The sequence below is a fragment of the Rhododendron vialii genome, chromosome 4a (assembly GCF_030253575.1).
Source record: "Rhododendron vialii isolate Sample 1 chromosome 4a, ASM3025357v1".
NCBI classification, from domain to species: Eukaryota; Viridiplantae; Streptophyta; class Magnoliopsida; order Ericales; family Ericaceae; genus Rhododendron; species Rhododendron vialii.
The window spans coordinates 26225597-26251418 of NC_080560.1; the positions used below are offsets into that span (position 1 = coordinate 26225597).

A 25822-nucleotide genomic window follows, 5' to 3' on the forward strand; every position below is an offset into this window, starting at 1 on the left:
TATGTGACTAACTTTCATGAGACTACTTGGCATTGCATTTTCATTATCGTAGACTGGTGTAGAGTTGTTAACTCGTGTTGGGAAGGTGGGGCTTGACCTCATGGTAATAGTGTTGTGATTAGTAGTTTTCCTTTCTTATATCATGTAGTAAGATGCCTCCAAAGACGAGTGGTAGACGAAGTGGGGTCGGAAATCGGGGTGGTCGAGGCCGTGGTCGTGGCCGTGGGGCGCCACTTGAGGATGAGGTTAGTCAGCTTGGGGAGAATCCTGGTGGGAATCCGGGGGCTAGGGTCGGTCGAGGTGCAAGAGTACCTCCTAATCAAACTCAGTTTGCTAGGGACCTCGTCGCAGCACTTACAGCTGCATATCTTTTGAACCAAGCTCCTAGGGAGAGCGTCGAGGATCGCGCTATGGTAGCAATGAGGGAGTTTAGCCATAGGAATCCTCCGGTATTTGATGGGACTAGTAGCGACCCGTTGGTAGCCGACCACTAGCTAGCTCAGATCCGCAAACTCTTTAGAGCTCTAAACATCACTACGGATGACATCAGGGTAGGTATTGTGGCCGTTCAGCTAGTTGGGGAGGCAGGCGAATGGTGGGAATCCATCCTGGAGAGTAGAAAGGATGCAAGGAGGGCAGCAAGGACCGCAGGTCAAGTGAACGAACCGGACGTTGAGAATTTGACGTGGGCTGAGTTTGAGGCGCTCTTTGAGGACCAATACTTTCGGGAAACTTCACGTGAGAATTTGAGAGATCAATTGAGAAACTGGAGCAAGGCAATATGACCGTTTCAGAGTATGTGCAGAAGTTTCAATCCTTGTCTCGTTTCGCTCCGGAGTTGGTGGCAACGGAGGAAAGGAAGTGCCGACGGTTTGAAAAGGGGTTGCATAACATTGTGAGAAGAATGGTGACGGTCCAATGTAAAATGAAGTTTTCTGAAGTGGTGGAGTGCGCGAGAAGTATTGAAATACCAAAGGAAGCTCAACGAAATGCAAGGGCATGGGAACCAAGGCAACCAGTGGGATGTTTGAGTTCTTCCTCTGGTAGTTTTGGTAGCCAAGGATGAAAAAGGCAGAGGGAACCGTCTCAACAACCACCCAATCAATCCAATTTTAGGGTGCCTTCTTCTTCGGGAACTCGGGGTGCCTCATCTAAACCTCCGATTGTGTGTTACAGGTGTAACCAACCCGGGCACGTCCGTACTCAGTGCCCTCAGCTTCCTAAGGCGTGCTATAATTGCGGTAAGACGGATCATATTGCTTGGAATTGCCCTCAAGGGGCGGGAGCGCGTAGTGAGTCAGGCTCGGTACAACAATCGAGGGCAGGGCGTGGTGTTGACCACCAGTCTTTCAGGGGTACTCAGAGGCAGCAGCCTCATTTCCGCCAGACATCGTCAGTTCAGAATTCTGGGGTTGACCGTGGAGCGAGTCCATCCGCACCTTCTCAAGGTTCCAGTCATAGAGGAGGTTTTGTGCAGGGTCAGGGTACCCAGGGGCGTGTTTTCAACATCAACACCAATGCTTCACCTTCCGTTTCTCAGGCTCCAGAGACATTTGTTGTAAAGGGTACTTTTCTTCTATTCAACTCTTTTGCTAGAGTACTCTTTGATTCTGGAGCATCGCATTCTTTCATTGCTATGTCATTTGTGTATGCATTGGAGTTGGACGCCGAGGATCTTGATTCGCCTTTGTTTGTTAAGACACCATTAGGGGGACAGTCATCTCTAAATCGTATCTGTAAGGAGTGCGAACTCGTTATTTGTGACCGTCGCTTTGTTTTTGACTTTATCGTTTTAGACATGTCGGTTTTCGACCTCATTCTTGGAATGGATTGGTTGTCTACATTCCATGCTACGATTGATTGTTTCAAGTGTCGTGTTCGCATATGTCTGCCTGAGGGTGTTTGTTTCGAATTCCATGGGAACGTCGAGAACTGTTAGCACCGTATTTGTGTGGGTCTCGGGAAAGGGAGTCGATTTATGCTTTGTTGGCAAGCTTAACGTTAGATGAGGATATGTATGTCTTCACGTGAGGAGCTACCCTTGGTAGTTCGTGAATTTCCCGATGTATTTCAGGAAGAGTTACCCGGTTTGCCTCCCGAGAGAGAAATCGAGTTCACGATAGACTTGCTTCCAGGCACCACTCCTATTTTGATTCCTCCTTATCATTTTGCACCCACCAAACTTAGAGAGTCGAAGGTTCAACTGTAGGAGTTAGAAAATTTGGGGTTTATTCTAGTACATCACCGTGGGGAGCACCGGCTTTATTTTCTCAAAAGAGGGATGGTTCACTTCGTTTGTGCATCGATTATCGTAAGCTTAACCACGTAACCATTAAGAATAAGTATCTAATGTCGAGAATCGATGACTTATTTGATCAACTCCGAGGTGCCACTTGCTTTTCCAAAATCGATTTGAGGTCCGGTTATCATCAATTGAGAGTTTACAGAGAGGATATTCCTAAAACCGCTTTCCGTACTCGCTATGGTCATTACGAATTTGTTGTGATGCCATTTGGTTTGACTAATGTTCCAACTACTTTTATGGACCTAATGAACCGCATCTTTCATGCCTACCTGGATCATTTTGTGGTTGTATTCGTTGACGACATTCCTGTTTATTCATCCACGGAAGAGGAACACCAAACTCATCTTGCCATCGTTCTAGAACTCTTAAGGGAACATCGTTTATATGCCAAGCTTAGTAAGTGCGAGTTTTGGTTACCCGAAGTTAAGTTTTTGGGTCATGTGGTTTCGAAAGGAGGGGTATCCGTCGATCCGGGGAAGATAGAATCTATTATGAATTGGCAGCGACCGAAGAACGTGTTTGAGATTCGAAGCTTCTTGGGTTTGGTCGGGTACTACCATCGTTTTGTTCTTGACTTTTCTCGTTTAGCGGCACCGATGACTAGACTAATGCGTAAAGGGACCCATTTCGTTTGGAATGACTCTTGTGAGACGGCTTTTGAGGAGTTAAAAAGGCGATTGACTACCGCACCAGTTTTGATCGTGCCAGAACGTGGAGTTGGCTACTCCGTGTATTGTGATGCGTCTAAAGAAGGATTGGGGTGCGTATTGATGCAAGCGGGGCGAGTGGTAGTGTATGGTTCGAGGCAATTAAAGACTCACGAGCGAAACTATCCGACTCATGACTTAGAACTCGCGGCCGTCGTCATTGCCTTGAAGAGTTGGCGTCACTACCTCTATGGTGAGAAATTTGAAGTCTTTTCCGATCATAAGAGCCTAAAGTACCTATTTTCCCAAAAATAGCTTAACTTGCATCAACGTCGTTGGATGGAACACTTAGAAGATTACGATTTTGAATTGCATTATTATCCAGGTAAGGCGAACGTCGTGGCCGATGCGTTGAGTAGAAAACCGATACACTTAGCGAGCCTAGCCATACGTGAGTGGAAGATGGTGAATGATCTAGGCAATTATGCTTCGCACTTCGAGGAACTTCAAGAAGGGGTTACATTGTGCAATCTCACTGTTCAATCGACCATATCGGCACGAGTAGTGGAGGCTCAATAAAACGATGAAGAAGCGGAGGAACTTCGTACCAAATTCCTAAATGGGAATGCTCGAGATGGGTGGATGATTCACACCGACCAAAGTTTACGTTATCAAGGGAAGTTATTTGTACCCGTTTCGTGTCGGGGGGAAATTCTACGAGAATTTCATCATTCACCATTAGCCGTTCATCCAGGAGGAACAAAGATGTATCACGATTTGCGTAGGCAATTCTGGTGGCCTGGGATGAAAAGGGATGTTGTGATCTTCGTGTCCAAGTGCCTTACGTGTCAACAAGTAAAAGTTGAACATCAACGACCCGCGGGAGAACTACAACCGTTACCGGTGGCCGAGTGGAAATTGGAAAATGTGATGATGGATTTTGTTACGGGTTTACTGAGATCGCCGAGGGGGCATGATGCCATTTGGGTTATCGTGGACCGTTTTACCAAAACAGCCCACTTTCTACCTATCCATGTTACCGATTCCGTAGAAACGCTTAGCCGTTTGTATATTCGGGAGATTATTCAACTTCATGGGATTCCCGTATCTATCGTGTCTGATCGAGATCCAAGGTTTACCGCACGTTTTTGGCAAAGTTTGCAGGCCGCTTTGGGCACGAACCTCTTGTTTAGCACCGCCTATCATCCGCAAACCGATGGTCAATTTGAGCGAACGATTCAGATTCTGGAAGATATGCTTCGGGCTTGCGTTATGGATTTTCGGGGTAATTGGGAAGACCATCTATCATTAGTCGAGTTCGCGTACAATAATAATTATCAGTCGAGTATCGAAATGGCGCCATATGAAGCCCTGTATGGGAGACCGTGTCGATCACCCGCGTGTTGGACCGAATTGGGAGAGGCTACGTTAGTGGGGCCAGACATGATCAAAGAGACCACCGAGAGTATGAGATCGATTCGCCAACGACTTTTAGAGGCTCAAAGGAGAACAACCGAACAAGTCAAGATGATTCGCCAAAGGTTGCTAACCGCTCAAAGTCGACAAAAGAGCTATGCCGACCGTCGTCATCGTCCATTATCATTCGAAGTGGGAGATCACGTGTTCCTTAAAGTATCACCACGTCGAGGCTTGTCACATTTTGGGAAGAAGGGAAAGCTTTCACCGCGTTATATTGGTCCATTTGACGTTATCGAGAAAATCGGGGAGGTTGCGTACCGTTTGGCCTTGCTGCCAAGATTATCGAATGTGCACAATGTGTTTCACGTATCTATGTTAAGAAAGTACGAACCGGATCCGTTGCATGTGTTAGAATGGTCTGAACTCGAATTGGAAGCCAACGCATCATATAGGGAAGAACCGATACGTATCCTGGATACGCGTGATCAAGTGTTGAGGGGTAAGATGATACCACTAGTGCGAGTATTGTGGAAGAGTCAGGGTAGCGAGGAGTCGACGTGGGAACGAGAAGACGAAGTTAGGGAGAAGTATCCGCATCTATTTCCGGAATGAATCGATGTGAGTGTTTAATATCGACGTGGCATATTATTTGACTTGTTGCATATTGTTGTGATGTATGGTTTAGTTGAGCATGGTTGTTTAAATTTCGAGGACGAAATTTCTTTAAGGAGGGTAGGGTGTAAAGACCCGTAAATATATAAAATTGATTTAAATGTTTCATAAGGAATAAAAGGAGGAAGTTGATTTGAAATATCAACAATTGGGGCTAATGTGATAAGGTGTTGCAATGGAGGGGTGAAAGTGTGATGTGTGTGTAGTGTGTATATTGTGAGGGTGTAGGGAATAACTTTCCCATTCTCCACTCTTTCACTCTCTCGACTCCTCTCTCTCTCGGCTCTCATCTCTCTCACTCACTCCCACTCAAACTCCACCCAAATCACCCAAAACCCCCCACAAAACAACCTCAAATCCTTCACCCATACGCGTATTTCAGTCCGTATATCGCCGGTTTGAGCTCGGTGGAGGCGTAATCCTTCCATTTTCAAAGTTTAGAGCGATGGCTTGGATACACTCTTTGAATTCGTTCTTCAATCTTGAGGTAGGGAGTTCTAACTTTCGATATATGCTTATGACTTGTTTCTTGTAGCTTGATTCTTGCCATTGATCGTTGTTGATATTGTTGTGGTTGTTGTTGTTGAGAAACCCATTGAAATCTGCAGAAAATCTACTCGAACAGCTATGTTATAGATACCTTTGAACTCCAAAACCCAGAAAATCTATTGTTATCGATACCTTTGGCCCTTGTAATCAATACCCTTGCGTCTGGAATGATTCTGGACCAAATGGTATCGATACCATTTCCCTTGGTATCGATACCTGTTGCTTATCTCCAGCTTTTGCTGTTTTAATTTGTACTTCACCGTTTTGGTTTTCAATCACTTCCAACCCATTCCAATACTCCCCGAATGATCCCTTAACTCGATTACTCGTACCTAATGACTTCATTGAACGTATCTATGACCTTAATGCTCATTTGAACTTGATTTCACGAAAGTCGTTTTATAAATCAAAGTTGGATCGATTTGAACGATACGAACGTGTTGATAAAAGGATTTTGAAACTTACGGACACGACGAGAACATTCAAGACATCCCGAATGGGTAAAGAGCCTGGCAGAGGCATCGGGGTCCTTTAATTGGCCCGGTATGAGCTATACGCTCGTAATTGATACTTCAGGACATCCCGAATGGGTAACGAGCCTGGCAGAGGACATTGGGGTCCTTTAATTGGCCCAGTAAGAGCTTCGGCTCATGACACGTGTACGAGACACATTTGACATATGGTGTTTTCAAAGTTTGTTCTGTAAGACACACGGTTGGTTTTGAAAACGAAAGGTTGATGTTGAATTGTTATTGTTGTTCTCCCATTGGATATTGTAACCATTGTTCATCCTATGACCGTTCCTGCATTTCATCTGCATACATTGTTAGATTAGAACTTTCTACTGGGCTAGTGTTGCTCAAACCTTACATTATATTTCAGATACTAACCTTGGGCAGTAGTTGCATGCTTGGAGTGCTTGAGCGTGGACACTTTTTTGGAATCTAACATTGAAGAAGTTACTTAGCCATCTTTATAAATCACTTTTTGGAAGATGTATTTGTAACTCCATTTGATACTTTTGTTGGTTTCGGAGCCATTGAGCCAATGATGTACTTTTTGTAAACATTTGAACTTTAAAGTGTAATTTATGGAAATGGACTTGTTAAATCCTTTTTGGGGTATCGTAAGGATAATTGTGAGGTTTTATTTATGAAAACCCTCCATATTTATATTGAAAATCGAGGACGTGACAAGAATGGGGAGAAATATCTCCCCCAGGATATTTGTAAGCCTATAGAAAAGTTATCGTATGCAAGCGAGACCAATTGTTAACTTATGTTCCAATCACAAATCACACACAAGACCCTCGCAAGTTCTATTGTTTACGATTTAAACCCCCAAAACACATAGTTTAATTAAAATATGAATTCAAACACTACATATCCGGGACAGGTATTACACTCTCATCCTTTTGAGTATAAAAAAAAAAAGGTACCCAAAACAATCTAAGCCAATGCTTGAAACAAAATGTAAATCTGTACCCGTAATTTCTAAGCTAATGAAATCTCAGCCATTAATTTAGGAAGAAGTGATTAGAAACCATTGGATTTATGTTGGGATTCAAAAACAATCCTTCCACATAATAATAATAATAATAATAATAATAATAATAATAATAAATGTTCTATTTCCATAATAAATAAAATCACTCAACAAATCATTCCTTTCAAGGAAAAATGTCACACCCTCAATTTTCAACATAAATATATATGATTTTTCACAAATAAATTCTCACGATATTCCATACGGTACCCAAAAGAATTATTGTATTTCCATTTCTCATAATCATAGTTCCAAGTCCATTAAATTACCAAATATTAAATCATCGGCGCAATGGCCCCAAATTAACATAAGTATCAAATGTCATGAGAGTCGAGAGTTTACAAATATTCCATAGTCAAAAGATTTACAATTTAAGTTCAAGTACATCTTTCAAAAGAAATTTACAAAGATGAATAAATAACTTCTTTGGTTAGCTTTCAAAAGTAATGTCCACAATCCAAGCACTCCAGGCATGTAAGCTACTGTCTCGAGTTAGCACTTGAAAATGATGTAAGGTTTGAGCTACACTAACCCAGTAGAAAAATCTACCCAAACCTTATATGCAAATGAAATGAAAGATGCCGATGAGACAAACTTTCGGATAACAAAGGAGCATAGATAAAACACAAGAACTATATTAGAAATTAAGAACTTAAACGAACACTTCACTCTTATCAATCAACCTATCATTGTCTTTTGAATTCCTTTTTACTCAACTTTCGATCTTAACACATCCACCACATATGGTTACATTACAACCGCTTCGTATCTCATATGTTCCCTATGGGTCCTAGATAGGCACACAAGAAACCCTTCACAACGTCACATCACGAGATCGATCGAAAGACATTCCGGGCATTAGGACCCCGTATATCCAGTCTACATTCCGGGGGATCATGACCCCGTACATCCAATTCTCATTCCGGGTACTTGGGACCCCGTATATCCGATTCTCATTCCGGGTTCTCGGGACCCTGTATATCCGATTCTCATTCCGGGTTCTCGGGACCCCGTATATCCAAATCACACATTTGGTTCCCAACTTCAGGTTCAAAAGATATAAACCTTTACAATTCATGTTTCTCGTTACATCGAATAGCTACCCTTTATGTCATTGTATTCTTCGCCTATTCTTAAACCGTCATTAATTCCCCTTTAGGTAATCTATTAACCTTTCACTTCAAGTTAAACCCATACTCCACGCATCAACTGCTCACTGTGGTTTTCAGTTCATTTTAAGCGGTAACATATCACATTATATCCGTTATCCATTAACGTCAATCCGTTGATTCTAGTTTCCATAACATTAACTCAATAAGTTCATTCAAGTCCATCAGATACGATTCTATGCAAGAAATAGGTACTATTCACCAAACACTTGAAAGAATGCGTAAACAAACCCAATAGAGTTGACGAAAGGCTCCAAAAAGTGATTTGAAAGATGTAGGAAAAATAGCTTCAGGACACTGCACCTACTGGTAGGTGAACAAGTCCTACCGGTAGAAGAGGAGAAATTGCACTTGACCTACCGGTAGGTGAAGAGTTCCTACTGGTAAAAATTGGAAACAGAAGGGCCAACATTCTGCACGAAACAATCTTCCACTTGGCCTACTGGTAGGAAATGGGTATCTTTGAGTACTTCCTAGCGGTAAAAATTGGAAACAGAAGGGCCAACATTCTGCACGAAACAATCTTGCACTTGGCCTACCGGTACGAAATGGGTATCTTTGAGTAGCTAGAGTACGTTTGAGCTGAAATAACTTCTCACTTGACCTATCGGTAGGTGAAAAGTACCCACCGGTAGGGGAAGTACGATTCAGGTGATTTTGACAGAATTTACAGATTTCGATTCCAAGCTCAATAACAACATTCAAGCATGATTTCAAGCATCAAATCACTTATAAAACATATAAAGAGAGGTAGAAATCCCTACCTCAAGTCCGGAAGGCAAAACCTCGAAGATAGTACAAGCCCTAGACTCCGAATCCTTGAATTCGACCGAATACTCCTCTCTGAGCCAAACCCAAAGAACTACGAGCTCCAAATCATGCGCAAAAGGTGGAATGAAGGCTAATCTTCATGGGTTTTGAATTTGGAGGTGAGAATTTGAGAGGTGGTGAGAGTGAGTGAGAGAGAACCGAAGAGAGAGTGAGAGAATTAGAGAGAGAGAGACAGCCGAGAGAAATGGGAGAGGAAAGTTCCTCTCTTGGGAATAATTGAGAAGGGAATGGGAAAGATTATCCCATGCTCCCACACCACAAACACACACATGCACCTCTCACCTAATTACCCTTGTACTCTCCCACTAGTGCGCGTTTAATCCCAAAATAAACAACTACGACATTCTCTCACGTGCAACTCGTATTTTGACATTTCATAAAACCCCGGAATAATTAAAAAAATATATACAGGTCTTTACATCCTATCCTCCTTAAAGAAATTTCATCCTCGAAATTTAATAAACTATGTCCAATTATGCCAAGCATCACATCAACATACTCCAACTGTAATGCTATCCATTATACAACAATTCAATAACCATCAAAATCTATGTCAAAGATTCATATCAATCAAACCACAATAAACACGTGTATATCTTTCGAACTTCATACCCCCATTTCCACATAACCTCGCACTAATGACATCGGCTTACCTCTCGACATTGACTATGCAAGTCTAGGATACGTATCAGATTCTCATCATAGGACACATTGGCTTCTAACTTGAGTTCGGACCCTTCTAACACATACAACGGATTCGGTTCGTTCTTCATCAACATCTATAATTGATACGTAGAGCGCGTCACAAATACTAGGCAGTCCAATTGACTTCTCAAGACTTCCATCTAGAATGGGTGGTGATCAAGCGCCTTTTCCAAGTAGATGTCATCGGTAGTCGCTTGGCTATCCAAAACACACACGGTATCTGACACCCAACCTATCTTTCTAGCGGTGAACGCTTCCCTTCCTTCCCTAGATGAGACAAACTCTAATGCAATAATGCCTTATGAAATATTCAATTTCCCACTTCAATTGACAATGGGTGACGATGGCAATTGACATTATCCTTTGGTCGGTCTTGCACGGACGAATCACTTTGATATGTTCGGTCATTCTCTCTCAAGTTCTCAAATGTCGTTGGCAAATAAATTCCATCACACTCCTTGATACCAAGTCTAGTAGTTCTAGAACTCATACCAATTCTTGTAAGAGTCACATCAACTCCTTACTCCAGGTTAGGTTATTCTAGGCTATTAGAAGGATTCAGTCATTATCTCAAATGAAACAAGCAAGCTCCAAAACTCGATTCAAGCTGATCAGGAATACGAGAACGATAATAAGGCACCTGAATTTAAAGGGGACATGAGATCTTTAAAATCGTTAGGCAACAAACTTTGTACAAATTCATGATAATTCGAGGAATCTTAAAACAACCGATCATAACTTTACTGAGGACGAACCCAAAAGAATTAGACAGATCCCTAGTAATCCAATTCATACAAGGTTGAAAGTTGGTCCAATACCATATTTGAGCAATACTTCTAACAAACTGAGGCTGAGCATTACAGATTGAACCATCATATGCCTTCCGAGTTAAGGAACCACAACAAAGTTGAATGGCATTGAGGACAACTACCACAAATGATTTCGAATTGAATGGAACCAACAATTAGATATCAAGAAATATGCCACCGCAAGATTTGGCTCAATTTTCGACATGAGAATTTGTATAGGATGATACATTCCAACAAATAAACTAGTAGCTGCAACAAGGAACTCAAACCAACTAAATGAGTCTAGGCTAACAAACAGATACAAGGCAGATACGGGCAACAATAGCAACACGTCCGAATTTAACGACACCAAAGAATTTGTATATCATAAGGTATGTAACCATAGATTGGGTTTAATAGATTAAAGTAGCAACATATATAAGAAATTGCGCGGAATAATAGTGACAGATGAACAAACTGATAGTCGCAACAGAGGGATCTCAACCGACCAATGAAAACTTAACTCAAGCAGAATAATGTCAGAAAAAAACTTCGAATGGAATACAGGAAATAGTTACCAATAGCAATAGCAAATGTGTCAAGGGGAGTGCCTCACCACAGGACTTCGAATACTCCCAAGAAAAGTTAGGAATAGATTGTGTGATAATTAACTTAAATGTCACGAACCACCATAGGCTAACGGTGTAACGACCGTAGCCCGACCCTAGGGGTTATGCCAAAACAAAGTGCCGATGGAAATCCCACCAACGACATATCAAGTAACAAACCTTATAAGCAATGACAAAGGAACAAAATATATATTTAGCAGAAACTAAACATTTATTACCATATCGAACATCACATGTTATATACATAGTTATCCTTGTCAACCACTCAGAGCTGTGCCTTCTACATATCTTACAAGATTCCACTACAAACAAACAAGCCTCTAAAGTAGAGCTTCAATATCTACAACAAAAGTACATGTCTTATATTTACAGCCTATCCACACAAAAGAGTCCACGTCAGCCCTTTAATCTTCACATCCTGAAAGGTGGAGAAAAATACATAAGCTAACACTCGTATGAGTGACCAATACATAATTTACATGTTTTGCATGGAAATGATAAAACATTTCATAGAGATTTCAAACATAGAAGCATAGCCTTTATAAAGCACATTTCCCATAGTTGGTGTATCGACCAGGCGTCCCCGGTAGTGGATAAGCTTCGACGTCTTAGCATTACCCCTAGCGTATAAGTGTCACATAGTAGGAATGTCTTTCTAGATAGGAAAACATAGCCACCTTTCATTTATTTCCATGGAATTCAACTCATAGTACAAAACATGTAGAACAAGCTTTGAATTGAAAAACTTGCATAAAACCATGTAATTTAGGTATTGAGTCACTCACCTCGATTCATGTGTCACACGAACCTCCTAGACATTAGGCAACAAAAAACATGATTAGAAGATGCTAAATAAGCCTATCTTTAATGAACATAAGGTCCTAGAGTGAAAGATATGAAGTTAGACAACCAATCTCAAGAAATAATTTGAGAATCTGCAATTTCATCAACTTCAACTTAAAATCTGACTTTGCACAGAAATAACTGAGGTACAAACTCCACATACTTTTTAAGGCCTATGAATCTGTTTTCAAAATCAGAAAACGGTTCGTAATTTCATCGCTCGAGCTAAAAATTATGGCCGTTTCCGAAAATGAGTGATGCTCGGTTAAGAATTTTTATAGAGCTCAATACTTCGAACTTGATCCTGAAATTTTTACCATACATAGAAGACTCATATAGGAACTCTCAGTAAAATTGTTTGAAATTTAAGAAGTTTCAAACTATCTCTATAAAATTTCCCAAAATCAGACAAACATGAATTCCAATTCTGCCGAATTCTAAACCAAGTAATTTCTGTTCTAAACTACTTTAACTACACAAAATCCAAACATTCAGTAGGGCTTTCATGAGTTCTTCAACTCCCAATTCCAATTAAACTTGAAATCAATCAACTAGAGCAACAAGGAATATGAATTTCACACTAAAAACTTGGAATTCATACCTACTTGAATTTCGATCAGCAAAGCTAGGATTTTTCCTTCTAGGTTTTCCCTTTCTTCTTTCTGCTCTTCCTGTTCCTGTTCGGTTCTCTCTCTCTCTTTCTCTCTCTCTCTCTCTCTCTCTCTCTCTCTCTCTCTCTCTCTCTCTGAGGAATGAAGCAGTGGAATTCTCAGTAGGAATACACGTACGTCTTTTTCCTTTTCTTTTATCTTCTTAGGAAAATTATCAATTAGTGTGTAAGTAACCATGTGCTATTTGTATTCTAGCCTAACTTAGCAAATAAGATTAAGCCTATAACCACATAGTTAATAGAAGCACAACAATTATCCATGCATTAAGCATAATTTGAATGAGGGTTATTACAAACGGTACGACGAACTTCACGGAAAATAAATTACGATACAACTCTAACCAAATTTCAATTAGGCCAACGAAATAGGGTAATAAAAGAAATAGCTTTCACGAGATCACACTCGGAATATTACCAACTTGCACGGATGCAACCAATCCCTTCCCAAATCAAATCAATCCTCACCATACGCAAAATAAGAACGTCAATGACAAAACAACAGTCTGGAATGACTAACTCACAACCTCACAAACACTATCTAGGGGTATTACTCAATAGATATAAGCAGACTAAAATCCTTGGGGCTTAATCTCAAATCACAACGAAAGATGCAAATATGAACTGATGAGATGTTCTCGAATCGAGAACAAAATCCTTAAATAAGAGAAATGTACCGCACGCAACCAGGATCTCCGAATCCTGAGAAGTGGCATGACTCACCCTTGCTCAAACACGTGATCCTTGACCCGAAGTAAACTGGGGAAACTACGATTGTTGCCAAATATAACTCTGTCCAGGCCTCGGCCACTGCACTAAACTTGACTCACTATACTCTCTTGTTCTTTGAGGACACTTTCTAGCAAGATGGTCAATCTCACGGCAAATGAAACAAGACTTATGTAATTGTGAACATTGAGCACGGAAATGACCCAGCTGACCACACCTGTGACACATAATTTGTGACTTGAATGAAGCTCCGTATGACCCCGAAGCAACAGACGGCTTAGAACTTTGTAACTTGTGATGGTTGTGATGGTTCCCTTTGTCTCTTCCTCCTTGGCTCCCAGAACTCCCCGAAGGCAAGCTTACACTAGCGGTCGGTTGCCTAGATTCCCACACTTCCACATTTCCCTGCGTACCTATCGGAATCTCCGCACTCCTCGCACACTCAACAATATAATCTTAGAAAACTTCCCAATACGCTGACTTGCTACTAATAGCTTGACAGACGAATGCAACCCCTTCTCAAAGTGCCTACACTTCCTTTCCTCTGTCGCCACCAATTCTGGTGCAAATCGTGATAAAGATTGAAATCTCCTGGCATACTCAGACATGGTCATATTCTCTTGCTCTAACCTCTCGAATTGGTTCCTTAACTGCTCGTGATATGTTTCAGGAAAATATTGATTTTCGAAAGTTCCTCGAACTCAACCCAAGTTAGGTTTCCTACATCCGACTCATTTGCTTGAGCCGCGGTCCTGGCCACTCTCCTCACATCTTTCCTCAATTCCAAGATAGACTCCCACCACTCATTTGCCTCTCCGGTAAGTTGGACAGCCACGATATTCACTCGCAAGTCATCTTTCGTAATCTTGAGAGCTCTAAAGAGTTTGCGGATTTGTGCTAGCCAGTGATCGACTACCAGAGGGTCACTACTAGCCCCATCGAACATCGGCGGATTCCTACGGCTAAACTCTCGCATTGCTTCCATAGCACGATCATTCGTGTTAGTCTTAAGTGCTGGATTTAGAAGGTTCGACTCTGCAAGTGCCACTACAATCTCTCTAGCAAGGTTATTCTCATGCCTCAGAGGCATCATGCTACAAGAATATAAGGCAGAAAATAGTTAACAACAATAACATCGCTGAGGTCAAGTCTCCAATTTTCCCCAAACACGGGTCAACAACTCTACAACATTCCACGTCAATGGAAATACAATGCCACATAGTTTTACAAATGTCAGTCATGCAAGCACACACATGTCACATGAAAAACGGTGATATTTTGAACCCATAAGATTAACGTCTTCCCACGGTCTCTAAGTGTTCTAAACCTATGCTCTGATATCAAGTTGTCACGCCCTCAATTTTCAACATAAATATAAAAGATTTTCACAAATAAATTCTCACGATATTCCATACGGTACCCAAAAGAATTACTGTATTTCCATTTCTCAAAATCATAGTTCCAAGTCCATTAGATTACCAAATAATCAATGGCGCAATGGCCCCAAATTAAGATTAGCATCAGATGTCATGAGAGTTAAGAGTTTACAAATATTCCATAGTCAAAAGATTTACAATTTAAGTTCAAGTACATCTTTCAAAAGAAATTTACAAAGATGAATAAATAACTTCTTTGGTTAGCTTTCAAAAGTAATGTCCACAATGCAAGCACTCCAGGCATGCAAGCTACTGTCTTGAGTTAGCACCTGAAAATGATGTAAGGTTTGAGCTACACTAGTGCAATAGAAAAATCTACACAAACCTTATATGCAAATGAAATGAAATATGCCAATGAGACATAAACTTTCAGATAACAAAGGAGCGTAGATAAGACACGAGCACTATATTTGAAATTAAGAACTTAAACGAACACTTCACTCATGTCAATCAACCTATCATTGTCTTTTGAATTCCTTTTTACTCAACTTTCGATCTTCACACATCCACCACATATGGTTACATTCCAACCGCTTAGTATCTTCATATGTTCCCTATGGGTCCTAGATAGGCACACAAGAAACCCTTCACAACGTCACATCACAAGATCGATCTAAAGACATTCCAGGCATTAGGACCCCGTATACCCAATCTACATTCCGGGTGATTATGACCCCATAAATCCAATTCTCATTCCGGGTTCTTAGGACCCCGTATATCTGATTCTCATTCCGGGTTCTTGGGACCGCGTATATCCGATTCTCATTCCTGGTTCTCAGGACCCCATATATCCAAATCACACATTTGGTTCCCAGATTCAGGTTCAAAAGATGTCAACCTTTACAATTCATGTTTCTCGTTACATCGAATAGCTACCCTTTATGTCATTGTATTCTTCGCATGTTCTTAAACCGCCATTAATTCCCCTTTAGGCAATCTACTAACATTTCACTTCAAGTTAAACCCATACTCCATGCATCAACTACTCACTGTGGTTTTCAGTTTATTTTAGGCAGTAACATATCACATTATATCCGTAGTCCACTAACGTCAATCCGTTGATTCTAGTTTCCATAACAATTAACTCAATAAGTTCATTCAAGTCCATCGGATATGATTCTACGTATGAAATATGTACTATTCACCAAACACTTGAAAGAATGCGTAAACAAACCCAATAGAGTCGATGAAAGGCTCCAAAAAGTGATTTGGAAGATGTAGGAAAAATAGCTCCAGGACGCTGCGCCTACCGGTATGTGGACAAGTCCTACCAGTAGAAGAGGAGAAATCGAACTTACCTACCAGTAGGTGAAGAGTTCCTACCGGTAGAAATTGGAAACAGAAAGGCCAACATTCTGCACGAAACAATCTTGCACTTGGCCTACCGGTAGAAGAAAAGTGCCTACCGGTAGGAAATGGGTATCTTTGACCAGCTAGAGTACATTTGAGCTAGTTATGAAACAACTTCTCGCTTGACCTACCGGTAGGTGAAAAGTAACCATCGATAGGGGAAGTACGATTCAAGTGATTTTTGACAAAATTTACAGATTCGATTCCAAGCTTAATAACAACATACAAGCATGATTTCAAGCAACAAATCACTCATAAAACACATAAAGAGAGGTAGAAATCCCTACCTCAACTCCGGAAGGCGAAACCCTAAAGATAGTACAAGCCCTAGACTCCGAAACCCTTGAATTCGACCGAATACTCCTCTCTGAGCCAAACCCAACGAACTACAAGCTCCAAATCACGCACAGAAGGTGGAATGAAGGCTAATCTTCATGGGCTTTGAATTTGGAGGTGAGAATTTGAGAGGTGGTGAGAGAGAGCCGAAGAGAAATTAGAGAGAGAGACAGCCGAGAGAAATGGGAGAGGAAAGTTCCTCTCCTGGGAATAATTGATAAGGGAATGGGAAAGATTATCCCTTCCTCCTACACCACAAACACACACATGCACCTCTCACCTAATTACCCTTGTACTCTCCCACTAGTTCGCGTTTATCCCAAAATAAACAACTACGACATTCTCTCACGTGCAACCTGTATTCTAACATTTCATAAAACCCAGGAATAATTATATATATACATATATATATATATATACGGGTCTCTACAAAAAAGCTACCATGAAGATATTTGTTATCATTTAAAAAGTTAAAATGAAACTAAAATTGTGAATGGGACACTTGTCACATCCACGTTCCTTCTCTCAAAACATCTTCCTGCTATACTATAAAGTTAGAGGTGTCAAATGGGTCAGGTCGGCACGGGTACGACACATTTAAATGTGGCATAGCACGTCATAGGCACGGTCTTGGCCTGACACGACATGGTCTTAGTGGGCACGGGGCACAAAAGTGGGTGGACACAACAAGAAAGTTGGCCTGGCACGACATGGCATGGCACGTGTAGAGACCCAGATAATTTTAATTATTGAAATGCTTATTAAATGCTTAATTGGGAAAATATGGTTTATGGTTTATTTGGTGGTTAATTGAGTTGAGGATTGAAGTGATAGAATGAAACCTTGAGGGAGTGTGTGTGTGTGTGTATGATTAAAGGATATAGGAGTATATATAGGGTGGGTGTGTGTGTAGGAGATTATTTCATCTCCCAATTCTCTCTCTCTCTAGCCGAATTCTTTCTCTCTCTCGTCTCTTTTTCTCTTTCTTGCTCTCTCACTCAAACTTCACTCCATCTCTCAAGAACCTTAAAGATCAACCTCACTTCGGTCTTCCTATCGCGTTCTTGAGCTCGGAATTCCTTGGGTCAAGCTTGGAGGGAAGCTTTTCTTTGATATCAAAGTCTTTGGAGCTAGAGCTCATTCAAATCTCTTGGATCTTGATTATCGTTGCGAGGTAGGGACTTCTTTGCTTCTACTATGTGTTTATATGTTGATTAGGTGTAGAAATCGTACCTTGGATCTTTGGTTGCTGTGTTTTGGTTGCCCTTGAATTTCTGCAGATTCACTGCTCGCAACGTATTTGTATTTATACAACTTTTTTTGTTGTATCCATACGAGCTACTTATCCTGAATCCAGTGGCACCATAAGCTTGTTGTATCGATACAACCTTTTTTGTTGTATCCATACCAGAACCTTATGGGACAATTTTGTTTATGCTGTACCCACATCGATTGTCTTGAACCCCGGACACTTCTAGCACCTTTTTGACATCTCCTAACCTATCTCAAGCATGTTCAACTAACTTCCTATGATTAATCGATGTTGTCCTTGTTCCGTTGGCCTTCTGTTAGTGATGAATGAATAGAAGTTTTCTTGGTTAAAACTACGTTGAAAATGCATCTTGTTGATTGATTGACTACTTGTGAACGTTTGTGGCATATTTATGGCATTGTTGGCATGTCGTATGATGTCTCATGTAGGAATGTGATTATGGAGAAGCCTTAGCTTGCATATTGAATAAGAAAGTAGTTATTTGGATCGAAAGTTGGGATAAGGAGTGCCGTAACGCAAGGGGTGGTAATATGGTGACTTAAGTGGGTCTTGTAACACAATGGGTGGTAATACGGTGATCCAAGTTGTTAGGGCTATTTGTAACGCTAGGGGTGGTAATACGGTAACCCTCATGGTGTTATACTGTAACGCAAGAGGTGAGAATACAGACGGTGGAAATTGGTGATCGCAAGTTGTGTCAAATTTACTAAAGTTGCTTGAGTCTTGTGAACAATGTGGCTAATTTGTGATAGTGGCATGTTCTAGGATGATTGTAGTGAACAATTGGCATTCCTATGAGTTCATTACTATCCGTCAATTGAGCCATATCTTTTTGTCTTCTTCCTTTTGCACCTATCGTTATGTTTGCACATAGAATTGGTAAAGATTTTCCTACTGGGCTAGTGTAGCTCAACCTAATCTTTCTTTTCAGGTTCAAATGTTGGGCAGTAGCTTGCATGCTTGTGTGCTTGGAAGTGAAAGACTTTTTGGAAGCTAACTTCTTTAGTTACTCAATCATCTTTGTAATTGGCTTTTTTTTGTTAAAGATGGGTTTGTAACTATTTATTCTAGAATTTCCTTTTGACTAAAAATTTGTAATATTCTAAACAAGTTCGTACGTGTACCTAAGTTGATTTGGGCCGTAGTGCCAGGGTTGTAACTCTATAAACTTGGGAACTCTTTTGGGTAATATTTATGATATGCGAAGATCTATTATTGAAAAAGGTTATTTATTTATGTTGAAATTAAAATCGAGGGCGTGACAGCATGACACAGTCTTAGCGGGGCACAATATGAAGTGAGACGGGTATGGCACGATTCTAGTCGGACACGGCACCGGCACGAAAGGGCACGAGCAAGGGGCACGAAAAAACAACTGAGAATTTTAATTTTATAAAAAAAATTAAATTTTATTTAGTGAAAATGAATTATTTTAGTTTATTACTTTATTTTAGTCAATAGGATTTTGTTTGTAAAGTTGAGATAAAATCAAATTAAAGTAAAAAAAAAAAAGCTATCAATAAATAAGGAAAAAAATGGCTAAAGCATATGTAATTATCTAATCCTAATTGGCTAGATTTAACAATAAATAAGGAAAAAAATTGGTTTCAAAAAAGGACCTTCCTAGGATTCGAACCTAGTTCCCAGGAACCTTGCTCACATCACAAACCACCAAGGCCAATAGTCAAGTAGTACTTTTAAATGGAACAACTAATATTTATTATATGAATCCATTGTAAAAAACGGGTCCCGTGTACGGTAGCTACACAATTACAACACAATCATGATAATCGATATCGTTCATTTTGTTTTTCTTAGTGTTTGCATCATTCTCACAATTTTTTGGACTATCGGATTTTGAAAGCCTTTCATCGGGACGCAGATTCATAGTTAAAATAGTTTTTTTTTTTTTTATGTCCGATCAAGTTTCTTGGCATGAATGATCTAATTATTTCTCCCACATAAAAGTTAGACGGTTCTAATTTTAAAAAAATAGCTCAGGCGGCAATGTGCCAGCACGGGCAAGACACAATTTAAAAAGGCACGGCATGAAACAACATGATTAAGTAAACAGGTCGGCACGGCGCAACACGATTTAAAAATGGCACAGCATGACACGATACGATAAAGTAAACGGGCTAGCGCGGCAAGCTTAAATAACGGCACGGCACGGCACAGTGCGACATGTTAAGTAAATGGGCAGGGCATGACACAGCACGGTTGGCATGAAGCTAAATGGCACGGCACGACACGTTTGACACCTCTATATATAGTACAAGTTCAGTTACCAAGATAAGAATATATCTAGAGCAGATTGAGAGGAAATAAGGCATGTTCCATTCACGCGATTGATGTCCATTTGATTTCTTAACAGAAGTTAGTAAGACGATGTAGCGGGCCGAACATCACGGCTCGGGCCAACAAGACCCGTCTGACCACAGGTTAGGCTTTTAGGCTTAGCCTAGAGCTAGGCCGGGGTAGCAGTCGCCGACGCTCAGAGATCATACCCGCCGGACTACCTTGGGGCTCGACCAAGTTGCTGGACTCTTAGGTTCAGCCATGGCCTAGCCCAGGCAAGGGATATGTCCAAAATCTCCCGCACTGGAATCAACACTACTTGTCGAGAGCCGAGCCCTAGGCTCAGCATTACTCGAGCATGCCAGCACATACTGTAACAACCCTGATTTTTAGTAAGTAAAAATTTCGTTAAAACTTTGAATTTTTATTTTTAATTACTTGGATTGCTTTTGAAATCCCTTTTAATTCCTAAAAATCCATCATAATTAGAATTTTAGCCTTTTAAAATTATATTTCTTAGCTAGAGATTCTACTTGGCAAGTATAGCTAGATCCTAACCAATTAGTTAGAGGGACCTAATTACCAATTCATCTAGTTATTTTATCCTAATCCTAGATGAGCCTTTTGAACCTCCTTGAACCTTTTGAACCTTTCAAACCCTAGTGGAACTCTTTGGACCTTTAACCTTTACCCATTGGTCAATAAACATTAGGGTAATCTTTGTCCATTGGACAATAGGCCTTTCATTAGAATAATTTGATTGGTACAAAGATATCTACCTAATAAAACATAATGGTGTGGGCCTCCACACAAACACAAACACATCCAAGGGCTGAGGATCATTTAATCTAAGGGTTGAGAGGAATTCTTTCTATTTCGTTAAAGTGGCCATAGTTTTTAACTAAATTACATAAACTGCCATACATGTCTTTCCCAAAAATTAGGTCGGATCCTTTCACGTTTCAAACCCCTATCTCTCTCTCTCTCTCTCTCTCTCTCTCTCTCTCTCTCTCTCTAATATAGACTCCGGAGAAGTCAATCACCGGCAACTCCGACCATACCACTATGTGGTCAGCCCTCACCTCAACTATTTACTGATTGATATTTCTCTCTCGGATCAAGCTCTCTCTCCAACAGTTCATGACAATCGAACCCCAAAATGAGGAACACCACCACAAAAATCAAACCCCTCTTGGCCCTCTTCCCTCTCTGCTTTTGCTCACGGATTAGACCTCGCTAGCATCTGAGAAGGTATGTTTTAGTTCTTTGAAAGATGCCTACAACGTGGTTGTGAAAATGCATGTTTAGGAGATGTAGACAGAGGGGAGGGAATTGAGTCTTTATTGATCCATTTAGTTGCAAATTTATGGTTAACGTGATTTTGTCTTAAATTAGTAACAACTAGCAAGTTAGTTAAGAAGTTGTTTATCATGATTTGTGTGTTGATTCCAGGTTTTGATTTTCGCTTATACTTGAATTGTTTTCCGGGTAGTTTGACTCTAGATTATAATTCAGACTCATGATGCTCATTGGAGCCATTATCAAGCTTCATAATTTGGTAAGATCTTTCTTTTTCCATTTTTTTTAAGTATGACCAACTTAACATTTGCCAGTTTTCGTATCTGAATGTAAACCTAGACCTATTTTGGTGGATTCTTGAAATGATACCAGTAGAACGTGTGTATTAGAACTCTAGGTTGGGTAAAGTTTGTTATTCTGTTTATGAATTGATACAATTTGGTTCTTAAATCTTATTTTGTTTTCTAAATATTATTATAGTAGTGTTCCCCATCAAAGGGCGAAGGGAGAGCACAACTTGGTGTCTCCCTTTTTTTAATGAAAGTGTGGTTTCACGTGTAAAATGTCATTGCCTTTTAAGTTACTTTATGTGTAGGTTCATCTTCTTCAAGAAAAAAAAATGTTAAAAGTTCTGATCCACGGTGAGTAAAATCTCAAGTCTCAACGCACTCAGCATTACCGAGCGAAATCTTTCGATTTCTTTCAAGAAAAATTTTGCACTTCCAAACTCAGTATTGACAAGTGGATGATGCAATGATTGTGGTTGTTGGATGTACCCTTCTGTTCTTAGCACTAAAATAGGGTTGACCTTTGGGTTCATCTTAGGAACTTCCACTTTAGTATTACTACTGGAACTATTTTTGGGGTCAAAATCATCTTTGCGCTAACCATCCCTTGCCTCCTTCCTTCAACCAGGAGAACCACTTCCTTACACTATTGCAAAGGTTTGATCTAGGATTCTAGGGGTTCGGGCATTCCAGAGGGCTTAGTTGGTAACCGTTTAGTACTTACATTTCTTTTGTTCATCAGATGTTTGTATTAACACAGGTAACACACTAATTTTGTTCTTCAGGTGTTTTGATATGGGAATTTCTATTGTTCATCAGGTGTTTCGGTTTGGGAATTTCTATTGTTCATCAGATGTTTCGATTTGGATATTTGAAAGACGCCTATGGGGTGTTTGTTGAAATGCATGTGTAAGATTAATTCTTTTAGGGGCTAATTCTGTTTCTAGAGTGTGGAATTAATTCTTTTGGGGGCTTATTTTGTTTCCAGAGTGGGGAGTAAACTATTTTTAGGAGCAAAAATTTATGTTTTTGTTTTAATAATTAGTCCCAATACTTCCTGCAAAAATTCCCCGTACTTGGGGTTGGATGCTCATTTCCATTGCAATAAGAGGTTGTTTATTGCCATTATCCACCTTCGTTCACTCAAAAGGAGTTGATTTCTTTCCATAGATTTCTGTTTTAGATGTGATTTATGAAAAATTTGTATCTCTTAGTAGATATGTTTTTTTGTATATCAAAAACATGTTTCAGTTCAATTGATGTATTACTACTCAACCTAATTGTTTCACAGATTTTTTTGGTTAACATGTTTTGTGCTATCAAGTTTTTTTATTGCCCAATGTCAACTTTACAAAGTTATGATTTCATTTTGTTTCTTATTCTTCAGGTGTGATTGATTTTAAGACCATGAGAGCCTCGAGGGAATTGTTGGGTTCTAAGTCCAGATTATTGGTTTAGGTTGATGGAGTAAGCTTATGCACGAAGCACTCCTCAAATGCTCTCACAAGGGTGTGAGCCTCCACACAAACACAAGTTGATCCAAGGGCTGAGATTCATTTGATCCAAGGGATGAGGTGTGCTCTCCAACTCTCTTAAGAAAATCGATTGATTCAGATTTTTAATGTTCTTGGCAAAGTCAATAGAATATTTGAACTATCTTTTTCCCGGTTTAACTTAGTTGTTTTTACTGTTTTGTTTGTATTTTTGATCCACGGAAATTCATCATTTTGATTTTGGGGTGTTACTAGCCCGGAAAGTGTAGGGATTAAGATTTTCAATTCAAGATTACTGCTAAAGTTTGCAATTTAAGAAACTGATGTAGGATATATTCCGTTAATATGACGGTGAATATATGTGGGAAATTTTTGTTCAAAAGTACTCCAATGGGAAAATGAGGAAAACTTTAGGGCACCTTTTTCGACTTATCTTAGGTAGCACCGTAGCAACTATACGAACCATTTGGAATGTATGATCAAAGTGGTCAATGTTGTTTGTGATCTTTAAAATCAGAAATGCTCATGAAGCATTGAATCAAGTTTAAATGTTTAATCAAGCGTTGCTAACTGCTTCTGTTCATTCTATTTTTATTCCTCAATGGCGCCTTGGCTTGAATGTTAGTTAAGACTGTTAATGAACGTTTAATTAGCCCAAATCACATTTTTTTCCTGCACAACGAAGCCGAATTAGTTGATTGTTATCTGGTTGAATTTATTGTGTGTGTACTTACAAGATCTTTTTTGCTCATATGTAGGAAGATTGGACTAACCATAAGGCTTCCCCTAATAGTTCCATAGTTGGTCTCTCTCGAAGCAACATATGTAGTGGAGATAAAGATGGGTTCCTCTTGCAAAAGTTCAACAAACTTGTGAGGGATTTCCATTTGGCTGGCACCAAGGCTAGTTTTTCTCCCAAAAAGGATGAACTATTGGGAGAGTGATGAAGAGAAAATTTCAAGATAGTTAGAAGAGTAATGAGGAAACACTTTTGGGACAATGATCCTTTTATAGATTACATCCTTTGTAGACAACCCGTTTTTGTTACATTTGTGTTTGAGTTTGCCTCTTATGGAGTCTTTTTTCTTACAACCCATTTTTGTTACATTTGTGTGTGAATTTGCCTCTTATTGAGTCTTTTTTTCGTGTCATATTTGAACTTGGCTCCTATGAATGCAACATGGTATTAGTTGGATTTGGATCCTTTCAATGGAACTTGGTGTTTAACGAAAAAATTGCATGTTTTAAAAGGCCTATGTTTACAGATCGGACATTTATTTTGAGACGGAGGGAATAGTTGGATTTGGATCCTTTCAATGCAACTTGGCGATTACATGATTTGCACCATCGTTGGTAATCCTATAAGCACGAGACTGGGTGGGTAGTGCCGTAGGCACGGGCAAGCACTAGTAGTAATATATTGGTGTATATTCACATTTGCAAAGGACAAATATGCATTGTTTATTAGATATCATCCCATCCAATTATTCATTGGTTATTAACCGCTAGGGAAACTATTGCCCATTGGATAATAACTACTAGGGGAATTGTTATCCATTGGATAATAGCACTAATCTTCCAACAAGGTACAAGGTTTTTATTAAATAATCAAGTTTTGGATTTTTTCCATGTGATTTTGTGCATTAAAATATTGGGTAAATCTAAATCATAGATTCTAAGTACTTCTAGTAATATTATAGTACTGGTACTTTATGATTATTTTAATAGGAGAATCCTAACCTTTTATTTAATTGGATACTTGGTACCACTCCCATATTTAAATATTGGGTATAAGTACACATATATATCATAGTATATTAGGCCCTAGATTTGGCAAGGTACATAATCTATTTATTTAATTCTACATGTGCCTAATTGGAATTCTTTAATGGGATATTGGATTTGAAAATCTAGTACTTTGTACCCTTAGCCATACTTATATACATATATGTATGTACTTTATATATTTCCCTAAGATTTCCTAGGTACACTAGGTTATTATTTTAACAGGAGACATGTGCTAATTTGGATTATTTTAATCAAGGATTTTGATCTTATAATTTTTTATTGGATTTGGAAATCTTCATAGATTGCATAGTACATACTAATATATATATTTGTGTACTTGAACTTATTTATATATATATGTACACATGTGTTTAATTGTATTGTTTATTAGGAAAAGCTTAGTTTTAAAATCCCATAGTATTCTAAGTACATTATTGTGTGTATATATATATATATATATATATATATATATATATATATATATATATATATATTTGTACATAGATGAATATATATATATATATGTACTTGTTCTAGGAGAGAGAGAGAGACAGAGAGAGAGAGAGAGAGAGAGAGAGAGAGAGAGAGAGAGAGACAGAGCCGTGAGAGAGAGAGAGGGAGAGGCCGAGAGAGAGAGAAGAGGAGAGAGAGAGAGAGAGTTGGCCGAGAGAGAGAGAGGAAGGAAGAGAAAGAAAGATTTGGTTGTACCTTGACATTGATCTTCCATGATCTTTTCCATATGTATGGTTTTTTACTTTCCTAGC

General features: G+C 39.6%; 3 protein-coding genes and 1 long non-coding RNA gene across 6 annotated transcripts; 3 read left to right on the forward strand and 1 right to left on the reverse strand.

Annotated features, from left to right (window-relative positions):
* The first annotated feature begins 781 nt into the window (after window positions 1–781).
* LOC131323848 (uncharacterized) lies at window positions 782–1939 on the forward strand. Its single transcript, XM_058355685.1, has 2 exons — window positions 782–1011; window positions 1177–1939. The coding sequence occupies exons 1-2, from the start codon at window positions 782–784 to the stop codon at window positions 1937–1939; spliced, it is 993 nt and encodes a 330-aa protein (XP_058211668.1).
* A 2456-nt stretch (window positions 1940–4395) lies between these two features.
* LOC131323849 (uncharacterized) lies at window positions 4396–4983 on the forward strand. The gene has a single exon (XM_058355686.1). It carries the CDS (start codon window positions 4396–4398, stop codon window positions 4981–4983), a length of 588 nt encoding a protein of 195 aa, XP_058211669.1.
* Window positions 4984–13911: 8928 nt separating this feature from the next.
* LOC131323850 (uncharacterized) lies at window positions 13912–16042 on the reverse strand. Its single transcript, XM_058355687.1, has 3 exons — window positions 15984–16042; window positions 14268–14592; window positions 13912–14148 (listed from the first exon to the last, which is right to left on the reverse strand). Exons 1-3 carry the CDS (start codon window positions 16040–16042, stop codon window positions 13912–13914), a joined length of 621 nt encoding a protein of 206 aa, XP_058211670.1.
* A 5165-nt stretch (window positions 16043–21207) lies between these two features.
* On the forward strand, window positions 21208–24520 carry LOC131322508 (uncharacterized). 3 transcript variants are annotated; one of them, XR_009198861.1, is made up of 4 exons: window positions 21208–21446; window positions 21684–21749; window positions 22406–23351; window positions 24029–24520. It is a non-coding gene; the product is annotated as an uncharacterized LOC131322508 (long non-coding RNA). The 3 variants fall into 3 exon arrangements; XR_009198862.1 differs by lacking the exons at window positions 21208–21446; window positions 21684–21749 and having other exon boundaries at window positions 21797–22773; window positions 23069–23351; XR_009198860.1 differs by lacking the exons at window positions 21208–21446; window positions 21684–21749 and having other exon boundaries at window positions 21760–23351.
* The last annotated feature ends 1302 nt before the right edge of the window (window positions 24521–25822 follow it).

What these genes read in the sequence shown, in the direction of transcription:
- LOC131323848 (XM_058355685.1), top strand. Translation starts at nt 782, where the DNA reads ATGACCGTTTCAGAGTATGTGCAGAAGTTTCAATCCTTGTCTCGTTTC. An exon ending in GCAAGGGCATGGGAACCAAG is followed by an intron (nt 1,012 to 1,176) that starts GCAACCAGTGGG and finishes TGTGTGTTACAG; the next exon opens with GTGTAACCAACCCGGGCACG.
- LOC131323849 (XM_058355686.1), top strand. Translation starts at nt 4,396, where the DNA reads ATGATCAAAGAGACCACCGAGAGTATGAGATCGATTCGCCAACGACTT.
- LOC131323850 (XM_058355687.1), bottom strand. Translation starts at nt 16,042, where the DNA reads ATGGACTTGAATGAACTTATTGAGTTAATTGTTATGGAAACTAGAATC. An exon ending in ACTAGAATCAACGGATTGAC is followed by an intron (nt 14,593 to 15,983) that starts GTTAGTGGACTA and finishes ATATTCTTGTAG; the next exon opens with CATGATGCCTCTGAGGCATG. An exon ending in TCTTGGAATTGAGGAAAGAT is followed by an intron (nt 14,149 to 14,267) that starts GTGAGGAGAGTG and finishes TATCACGAGCAG; the next exon opens with TTAAGGAACCAATTCGAGAG.